This window comes from Formica exsecta, unplaced genomic scaffold (genome assembly GCF_003651465.1).
Source record: "Formica exsecta isolate Colony F162 unplaced genomic scaffold, ASM365146v1 scaffold436, whole genome shotgun sequence".
Taxonomy (NCBI): Eukaryota; Metazoa; Arthropoda; class Insecta; order Hymenoptera; family Formicidae; genus Formica; species Formica exsecta.
Window position 1 is genome coordinate 139,423 of NW_021851597.1, and position 10,147 is coordinate 149,569.

General features: G+C 31.9%; 3 protein-coding genes across 4 annotated transcripts in view; 2 read left to right on the forward strand and 1 right to left on the reverse strand.

The window, feature by feature from the left end:
* The window catches only part of LOC115240479 (protein singed wings 2), a 9,480-nt gene extending 5,207 nt beyond the window's left edge, over nt 1-4,273 (reverse strand). Inside the window, exons 1-6 of one of the 2 annotated variants that reach the window (XM_029815649.1) lie at nt 3,739-4,273; nt 2,423-2,590; nt 2,075-2,237; nt 1,633-1,789; nt 583-731; nt 279-473 (exon numbers count right to left, since the gene is read on the reverse strand). In XM_029815649.1, coding sequence (XP_029671509.1) covers nt 279-473; nt 583-731; nt 1,633-1,789; nt 2,075-2,237; nt 2,423-2,590; nt 3,739-3,761 — 855 coding nt within the window. In that variant the 5' untranslated portion in view covers nt 3,762-4,273. The remainder of the gene's footprint in view (nt 1-278; nt 474-582; nt 732-1,632; nt 1,790-2,074; nt 2,238-2,422; nt 2,591-3,738) is intronic. The other variant, XM_029815650.1, reaches the window with a different exon arrangement.
* A 1,169-nt stretch (nt 4,274-5,442) lies between these two features.
* LOC115240481 (SUMO-conjugating enzyme UBC9-B) lies at nt 5,443-7,363 on the forward strand. The gene is made up of 4 exons (XM_029815653.1): nt 5,443-5,774; nt 6,340-6,423; nt 6,491-6,753; nt 6,836-7,363. Exons 1-4 carry the CDS (start codon nt 5,709-5,711, stop codon nt 6,900-6,902), a joined length of 480 nt encoding a protein of 159 aa, XP_029671513.1. The 5' UTR covers nt 5,443-5,708; the 3' UTR covers nt 6,903-7,363.
* A 210-nt stretch (nt 7,364-7,573) lies between these two features.
* LOC115240480 (vitamin K epoxide reductase complex subunit 1) lies at nt 7,574-10,113 on the forward strand. Its single transcript, XM_029815652.1, has 4 exons — nt 7,574-7,755; nt 7,831-8,032; nt 9,646-9,743; nt 9,825-10,113. Exons 2-4 carry the CDS (start codon nt 7,851-7,853, stop codon nt 10,040-10,042), a joined length of 498 nt encoding a protein of 165 aa, XP_029671512.1. The 5' UTR covers nt 7,574-7,755; nt 7,831-7,850; the 3' UTR covers nt 10,043-10,113.
* The last annotated feature ends 34 nt before the right edge of the window (nt 10,114-10,147 follow it).

Consider the following 10,147-nt stretch of genomic DNA (forward strand, 5'->3'; position numbering starts at 1 on the left):
GTATACTATATATATATATATATATATATATATATATGCGTTATATAAGAAAAGTAAGAGAAAGAGTAAAATATTTTATATTTGAAATACTTAAAAATATATAATAGATTCATATTGATATCTATTGTTTAAAACATATTCGCAAAAATATATAATGTATTCTGTCTGCAATTCATTTTTATTTATATTTCATGTGACATCATCTATATAATGTTAATTTATATGAGATCAAATCATCATTAACGAGAATAAAAATAACGAGAATTAGATAATAGAACCTTATTTCCGGTTAGGCGAAGGGTTGTCGTATTCGCGGGTAAAAAATTGGGCATTTCAGTTAAACCGCGATGGCTACAATTGACTGATGTAAAAGCTATAAGCTGTCTATGCGTAAACTCTCTGTTGCCCGCACGTCCAACGACATAAATCAATTCACAATCACAAACTGTTTGTTTGCATTCCTTTTTTAACGTCTGAAAATCAAATTGACGCAGTCAATATGCGGAATTTAATATACAAGATATTTGATATACATTCTACCCAGCTTTTCAGTTGCAAGAGAAGAGTGTATTTTCTCGTTACCGCGATTATCTCGACGATCGGGAGAAGCGGTCTTCCATCATACGGCGTAGCACAAAGTAATTTGTCTTTGTCGACGACTTTGCTCGCGGCTGATCCTTCGTTGGGGTCCAAAATCCACGCTGTATCCTCCGTACATCTCAATGGATTACCTTCGTCAGTATATCTTCATTAATTATCCATGACGCGCACATTAATCGAATGTGATTCCCTGATTAAACAATTCGTCGCTTCAAGGACTAAATATCTCCGTAATTACAAGAAAAAATATTACAGCATTTTAAATAGTTTAATATAAATTTTAATCAAATTTTTTCATTGTTTGTATTTATAAAAGTTTTTGTGTGTGAATAGAATGTATGTACATTTTGACTAAGATCTAGATCTATACAGAGTGTCCGTCCATAAATGTCCGAGCAAATATCTCACAACTGATTGAAGTTACAAGAAAGTTTAGTTAGAAAAATGAACAGTTTTTAGTCCGAAATAAAGCACATGTAAAAAAAAATTTTTTACTTGTAACCTTTTCAAGTTATGAAAGTCATCATCATTTTTTTAAATGAAACCCCCTATTTTTATTGCATATTCTTATAGCTTTTTTGAGACTTTTTCAAAACATTATAATAAAATATTTTTTCGTTAAGTATTTTTCGAGTTATTTTATATCTTAATCTGACATATTTTGATATAAAATACATAATATGCACAAAATATGTATTTTATATCTAAATATGTCAGATTAAGATATAAAATAAGTCGAAAAATACTTAAAAATATTTTATTACAATGTTTTGAAAAGGTCTCAAAAAAAGCTATAAGAATATGCAATAAAAATAGGAGGTTCCATTTAAAAAAATGATGATGATCTTCATAACTGGAAAAGGTTACAAGCAAAAAAATTTTTTTTACGTGCGCTTTATTTCGGACTAAAAACTGTGTTAATTTCTCTTACTAAACTTTCTTGAAACTTCAATCAGTTGTGAGATATTTGCTCAGACATTTATGGACGGACACTCTGAGCTTCTCGTAAAAACTTCATGAAATCGTTCTTACCAGCCAGAAGAACATGTTTTAATGCAGGCATATTGAAAGCTGTTACGTTGATCTCTTCGAGAGCATTGTTTCTTAAGTCAAGATATCTCAAAGATCGCAGATTAGAAAACGCATCTTTAGGAAATGTATGCAGTTTGGTGCCGGTCACATTGATTTTCTATTAATATAAACACCTCCCCACCAAGTTTTTATAAATATTCTCAAGATAAAATACATATGTGCATAAGATATATCTTGTATAAAAACGAATTTTCATGATCAATATATTTCGATACAAATTGCTAGTTTCTATTTTATTCTCTGACAATCGGTAGACGACGAAATAATGTTATAATTATTATTATTATGTCATTGTTCATGAAAATTCGGATAAGCAATTTTAATAAATTCTAAACACAAAGTTCTCAATTGTTCTCCGAGCATTTGACAAGCATTTCTCTACCTCGAGTAATTGCGCATTGATCGAAAATGCAGTTGACAATTGAGTTAAATTACTGTTCGTGATTATTAACTTTCGCAAGGATGTGAATTCCCGTAAAACCTCATGCGGATCAAACGTTGCTTTTGGCCACTCGCAAAGAATAAGAATCTGCACATTTTCAGCCCTAAAAATTCAATGTCATCCACAATGTGATATTATCGTAGACAATGTATCAAATTGCAATCGCAAATTTCAAATACTTTAATTTCGTGTCGAGAAATGAACACTTCTCTAACTCGATAATTAAGGGAATGTCCGAAAGTGTAGAATTTATATTTTAAATTTATTTTTCAGCATCAATTTACTTACTTTTCTTTCCATTCGTCTTTAAGACCATTGAAACAAACGAGACGTTGCCGACTTTTCAGAAAATCACATTCGGGATAATCGTTGGTCTGTGGATGATGCCAATAACAAATATCGTCGTCATTCGTAAAACCATGCGAGAAATGTACGTATATATAGAAAAATGCGATTCTGTAATTGAAATGATTTTATTGTATAACCGCGCGAGAAATTTTGAGAAATCGAATAGCTGCAAAATAATCGCAATGGCATGTTTTTTAATGAAATTTAGATTAACTTTACAGTTCATTATGATATTTAAACATCTGCATACGATTACGCAAAGTAAAATTTATTTTTTATTTAATCATATAATAAAACTTAGCACTTTATTTAACGATGTTACATAATTCATGGGCTCTCGTGAAGATATGTGACGGAAGTGGGTGAGTTAGCACGTGAGAGATTTATAATCTTTATTACTTGTCAGCTTTTCATTATTTGCGCAAGACGCGATAAAGAGACCAATGCACCGTATCGTTGTATTCCCCGTTATTTTAACTTACATATATAATTTAATACATATTTAATATCTCCCTCCTTTATCAATTTTAAACCGTTAAACACCTGTCATAACTTATCAGTGCTATTTCACGATCGATTTAATTTAACTTTCCAAATAATTCTGTTTCATGTTTATGCCTAATGAGCGCGAACAAATCACGCGACGCATATATCTTCGTGCTTACCTTTAATTGTCAACGCGACATTTGCCGCGCTGATACTAAATATCGTGCAAATATTGTTACAGTTATCTCTTCGACTAACGATGGCCCATCCTCCGCGCAAAGAATTCCGTCACAAATTTTAGCAAGAATATGATTTATTGATAATTAAGTGCGACTTTTCTATTTACGCGCAGCACGATGCGCAACACAATAGATGTTATGTACGCATAAATGCATACATATCATCTATTCAGTAATTATTTATAGATCTAAATTAAAGAAAGCTATTTTTTAAAATAGTCTGAAAATATTTATCTGCATTACATTAACATCATTCTTTGATAAATAATTATATTAATCTGTCAATAAGTATCTAGCAATATAATGATAAAACATTCTTAATAAAATTTTATGAACGTGTTTTTTAATGATTCCTAAACACGAATCAATTTGCGATTAATATACATTTCATATATATTTCAAAGGATTTCATACAACTTTAAAGAAACTATTGTGTACAATTCTTTACAAATTATAAACAAAACTAATTTATTGTATTACTCTGTGCAAAATATTAGATCCAGAAAAATAGAACAAAATTTAAATACTCACAGAAAGATTCGTTGCGCTGTCATTTTCGTCGCGTAAAATATCAAAATGCTATAAATAAAATTAAATGTTGTGACAAGTGTTTGCAAACAAATATATTTGTTTATCACAAGCAAAGTTTATGAAAATTTTGTGTCACTTGGCACTTTTTTAACGCGATGTCGGTCTGACAACGAACTCGCATCACATGTGCGATCACGGCAGGTGTCGTCTGAAGAATGACAGTGATGCTAATGAGAAAATAGAAGCCGTATATTCGGCGTGTCAGCAGGTGAATAACTAAAACGATCCGATGGCTTAATGTGTAATGAACATATTGCGCGATAACGAGCGCAACATGCGGAGATGCAATTTGCCTAGTGCAGCGATACAGATTATGATAATGCGTTTTTCAAACAATGAAAGTCAAAACGTCAAGTGGTGAATGACGCAAACATTGTTACAAATTATCTATCATCCGAAGAAATTGTAAATTGTAAGAATATGTAAAGTTGTTATTGTGTTTTTATAATGTACCGCATATATTACATTGCCACAGGAAGAGAAAATGATTTAAATACGAATAAATTAGCAAATTAACAAATCTATTTAATAAGGAAATTCCCAGATAGCACAAACCTATTCTATAAACATTCTATAAATATTTTTCAGTGAATATTTAATTCTAATAAAGTGAAAAAAACGATTTATGAATCTGCATAGAACTTCAAAATGAGATCGTTTTAAATACTATGTTCTAAGCAAATTTATAAAATATTCTTTTAACACAAGAATATTCTACAAAGATTCATAGATAATTCTGTAAGAATATTCTCAAAATAATATATATTTGACGCTAAATAGAATAGTCAAAGAATATATTGTGCTATCAGGGTTGTATGTTATTTGCATAAAAGTCATTCAAAGTTTTAAAATATGCGATGATACAAAATTATAGCAAAACTTTAAAAAATAAAAAATATTTAATCAGATTTAATCTATTAATATAGATTTCCATCATGATAACTACAAAAGATTTATCTGTCAAATCTTGGCAAAAGAAAACACATTTATACAAGATCAAAAATGTTTCAAGAATATAATATATATATATATATATATATATATATATATATATAACAAATTTTTATTCTATTGAATATATATGTGTATGTGTGTGTAGATTGACATCGTATCCCTTTATTTGATATTTTTGGTGCAAATGATTTCTTCCGGACTACAAATTATATATACACAAGACGAAGTGGCCTTTGTGCAAAATTTAGTAATATATATAGATGTAGCTATATTTATAATACAAAGAAGAATTATTTAATAATCCTATAAAGAAATAATAAAATATTCATTATCTAAATATATAGTATAAAAACTGTTCCATACATAGCAGAAGCAAATTAATTGAAGTTACTTAAATAATAAAAATTTACAAATTTTCTTTCTTCCCCCGTGTATTTTAAAATTATATCTTCTAAACGACTTGGATCTACCATTCTCAGCTCTTAAATTATAGAAACGTGCAAGCAATAAATTTTAAATCGCGAGCCATATACGATTAGCTTCTGGACTCATCAATCGACGACTTGGACAAGTTTTTAGCCATCTCTATTGGTGCACAACTGTATATTTAGTCCAAGAAAAACGGCCTTTTTTATCGACCGAGCCATACTTGTTAAACGGTCCGTTTTATTCGTGAAAAATCGCGAACGAATCTGCTAGCGCTTTTACGAACACGATCAGCGTGTTAACGTAACCCTCTGGCTGTTTGGCTGGCCATCGGCTGCACCCTCGCGTAGAGTGTGCGTTTTGGTGCGTTTCACCAAGCAGCAGCATCCGGCAAAACATTCAAATTCGGTGAACTGAAGACTATTTCCGCTTATATTGTGGGCATCGAGAGAACGTGAGGAACTATTTCGCATCGTGAGAGCGTATCTTGTCACTGCTGTCCTGAAGATCGTCACATCGTCGCAGACCTAATGTCAGGCATAGCGATCGCCAGGCTCGCCGAGGAGCGAAAAGCATGGAGGAAGGATCATCCTTTCGTGAGTTTCTGCGCGTAGCAGGCCGCGTTCCCGCGGCAACCGTCATCATCCCGTTTCGCGCGCGCCAAATGCGTCGATTACGATTCCACGTTGTTTCTCGCGACTGTAAACATTGGCTCGCATCACGCTCTAGATCAAGTGACCTCAAACATTTTATTTAATTAATTAATAATTCTGTTGAAATGATCGATCTAGTCTCGTCTCAAAGATGGTGAATAGGTTAATCTCTAATTAACATATTACGCATTATAACATTTGCGTGCAAAGTGAAATTTTAAAATTCTCAGAACTGATCATTGTAACTCGAAATCTATAATATATGTAGGGACCCATCGAAATTTTCAAAAATTTTTATAGTAATGGGTCTGTTCTTTATAGTATAGCTGAACTGGCCGCATTAATTCAGAGTTTATCTTTTTCTCTCCACATTGGAAAGTGAAAGATAAACTCTGAACTAGTGCAGCCAGTTCAGCTTAGTTTAGCTATAAAAAACAGACCCAATCTCAACTTTAGCATTTTGTACAAAAATAACGAAGAGTGATACAAGGATACTCATTAATTGCAGGGTTTTGTGGCTAGACCAACCAAAAACCCGGATGGTTCTCTTAACTTGATGAGTTGGGAATGTGCAATACCGGGAAAGAAATCTGTGGGTAAACTTCTATCAGATGAATTACAGAATTATGTACATTTGTATTGAACACGTAGTTTTGCAGACTCCTTGGGAGGGTGGGTTGTATAAGCTACGTATGATTTTCAAAGACGATTATCCATCGAGTCCACCAAAATGTAAATTTGAACCTCCGCTGTTCCATCCAAACGTTTATCCATCCGGTACCGTTTGCTTGTCACTTTTGGACGAAGAGAAAGACTGGCGACCAGCTATTACGATCAAACAGATTCTTCTTGGCATTCAGGATTTATTAAATGAACCAAATGTGAAAGATCCAGCTCAAGCAGAAGCATACACAATATATTGGTATTGTTTACGAGACATATTACAAGATATAAAAATATCAATACTTAAAGATTAATCATTGTACTTTTTTTTTTTTTTAAAGCCAAAATCGTCTGGAATATGAAAAGCGTGTTAAAGCTCAAGCCAGAGCAATGGCTCCACAAGAATAAACGCAAGAATATCAAATCGAGATATTTGAAATCTGTGGAAAAAATACATTGTATGTGTGTGGACAAAACTTTCCTGAGCTAGTCTATTGCTCTTATAATTAATTTTTTTTTACAAATAAAATTAATATACATTGTAACTAGTTAATTAGCTTATACTTCTAAAAATTATTTACTAAATATTATCTTCATTCATCATAAAAATTTCTCAAAATTAAAAGTAGAATGTATCATTTTTAGCAAAACGTGTCATATATAAATTTTTTTCACACACATATAGATATTCTCTTATTAATATTAAGAATTATGTTGTGAGATATGTACTTTAAGACAGAATTATTTTTTGAGACCTAAACTTTAATTTGTAAGTCTTATAAGTAATTACCGATGTAATTTTTGAAATAAGGATTTGACAGAGATAAATAATGGCAACTATGTTGAATAAATATCCTGCTTTTTCTGAATTCTATTAGTTCTATCTGAGTATAACACAGAGTATCTGTAGATAAGCTTATTTAAGAATCTACTAAGTAATGTACAAATTTAAAAAAAATAAAGGTTGATTCATCGGACTATGCGATAAAATTTAATTTCCATAATGTTTGACCTTTGGCAGATTTTATGCAAATGTAGTTGCCCAAGAAAACAGGTTTCTACATCAATGAACATTTGAAACTAAATCAATGTGACGGCGAGTTAAATTCAACATGTTGACTTAATAGTCTATCGATTCTCGCATTATCGTCTTTAAAACATAATTACTCAAACGCGAATGCGTCACCGAAGCATTATCTTGGAATCATTTATAGTACAAGTGTACGACCACGTTGTTAGTGAATCTCAGAATCCACAGCGTGTATGTGATATGTATATGTACACAGTGCAGAGATAGTGAACTTTGTATTCTAGTAAGTCATTAGTGATATTCCAGATATTCCATTCCTCAGCAAGATGTCAACTGGAAACTGTGCATTACGAAAAATCAACGTCGGAATTTTGTCCGCATGCATTATTGGTTTGGGATTATCATACTACGCGTACGTCGTAGAAACTAAAAAGGAACAGGATGATTCGTACGAAGCAATGTGCGACATTTCAGAGCATATCAGCTGTACCAAAGTGTTTATAACCGAGTAAGTGAGAACGTAAAAAAATAGCTATCGCCGCATCAGCATATTAATCGCGCATCAATGATAACGTTTCTCGCCATGTGCTTCACTTAATGTGATACTGATAAATTATTATCCATTTTATAAAATATTTTACAATTTTTATGCTATACGTTTGATTGCGAATTTTATGAGATTTTATTTTATTTTCTATTTATCGCATACATTCTCATATTTCATTTGAATAAAGTTTTGATTTAATCGCGTCGAATAATAGCAACGGACATACATACATAATAATTTGTATTGATGATTTTACTACTTTAAGCCCGTTCTACATTGATCGCATGTCGCCAGTCGCAAGCAAATCGACCAATCACAGTCGATTATTCCGTCGAATATTCGACTGTGATTGGTCGATTTGCTTGCGACTGGCGACATGCGATCAATGTAGAACGGGCTTAAAGTAGTAAAATCATCAATACAAATTATTATGTATGTATGTCCGTTGCTATTATTCGACGCGATTAAATCAAAACTTTATTCAAATGAAATATGAGAATCTATGCGATAAATAGAAAATAAAATAAAATCTCATAAAATTCGCAATCAAACGTATAGCATAAAAATTGTAAAATATTTTATAAAATGGATAATAATTTATCAGTATCACATTAAGTGAAGCACATGGCGAGAAACGTTATCATTGATGCGCGATTAATATGCTGATGCGGCGATAGCTATTTTTTTACGTTCTCACTTACTCGGTTATAAACACTTTGGTACAGCTGATATGCTCTGAAATGTCGCACATTGCTTCGTACGAATCATCCTGTTCCTTTTTAGTTTCTACGACGTACGCGTAGTATGATAATCCCAAACCAATAATGCATGCGGACAAAATTCCGACGTTGATTTTTCGTAATGCACAGTTTCCAGTTGACATCTTGCTGAGGAATGGAATATCTGGAATATCACTAATGACTTACTAGAATACAAAGTTCACTATCTCTGCACTGTGTACATATACATATCACATACACGCTGTGGATTCTGAGATTCACTAACAACGTGGTCGTACACTTGTACTATAAATGATTCCAAGATAATGCTTCGGTGACGCATTCGCGTTTGAGTAATTATGTTTTAAAGACGATAATGCGAGAATCGATAGACTATTAAGTCAACATGTTGAATTTAACTCGCCGTCACATTGATTCCATTTGGCAAACCTGGCCACATACGGAACATTTTTCGTGACCACTTTTTTTCTCTCTACACTATCGAGATAACTCTCCTTACTCTTTCTTCATGATCGCACCGCATCGCGATCGACGAGACGCCACGTGTGCTGCCATGATTGTTGCCTTCAATCGAGCGCGAATTTTTAAACGCAGAATATATTGAAATTTATGATGTAAAGAGTAAGGCATATCGTTCCTTTCAATTCGATTTGAAATCGGCAACACAAAGAAAGTAGTGTAAACATTAAATAAAATTAAAAATGTGTGACGTGATGTAACATATACATGAAAAATATTTAAAATTGGCGATCCTATATATGTGATTATAAAATTATTTCAGATAGACATATATAACACACACAATAATCAATTAATATATATATTATATTTCAGATATGGCAAAGGATTTGGACTATTGCCAAAAAATTCCGTATTTAACATCCCAAATCCATTATATGGTTTAGCATTTTATACTCTGGTTGCAGTTTTAAGTATGTATTCCATTATTGACATAAATCTCTATGCGCATATATGTTCTTTCATATATTAATGAGGAAAAATTTTTTTCGCAGGTACAATTAATAACTACTCCTGTTCTGCTGCTGTTGTTGCCTTGGGAATACTTTCTAATATTTTATCAATATACTTGGCATATATATTATATGTACTTAATAATATTTGTATAGTGTGCTTTGGCTCATACACCGTAAACGCAATGATTACATTTTTTGCTATTAAGGAGTTCCATAAATTATTCATTGATGTTGCACGCAAAAAGAAGATGAAATAAATTTAAAGAATTTAAATAAATTTAATTGCAATTCTTGCAACTGACCAAGATGATATTATAATAGTTTTTTTTACTACATGTATAAATTTTATTTTTTCTTAGATA

Bases quoted from the DNA above. Each gene is read 5' to 3' on its own strand.
- LOC115240481 (XM_029815653.1), top strand. From the start codon at position 5,709: ATGTCAGGCATAGCGATCGCCAGGCTCGCCGAGGAGCGAAAAGCATGG. The intron at 5,775-6,339 runs GTGAGTTTCTGC...CATTAATTGCAG, and splicing joins GGAGGAAGGATCATCCTTTC to GGTTTTGTGGCTAGACCAAC. The intron at 6,754-6,835 runs GTATTGTTTACG...TTTTTTTTAAAG, and splicing joins GAAGCATACACAATATATTG to CCAAAATCGTCTGGAATATG.
- LOC115240480 (XM_029815652.1), top strand. From the start codon at position 7,851: ATGTCAACTGGAAACTGTGCATTACGAAAAATCAACGTCGGAATTTTG. The intron at 8,033-9,645 runs GTAAGTGAGAAC...ATTATATTTCAG, and splicing joins ACCAAAGTGTTTATAACCGA to ATATGGCAAAGGATTTGGAC. The intron at 9,744-9,824 runs GTATGTATTCCA...TTTTTTTCGCAG, and splicing joins TACTCTGGTTGCAGTTTTAA to GTACAATTAATAACTACTCC.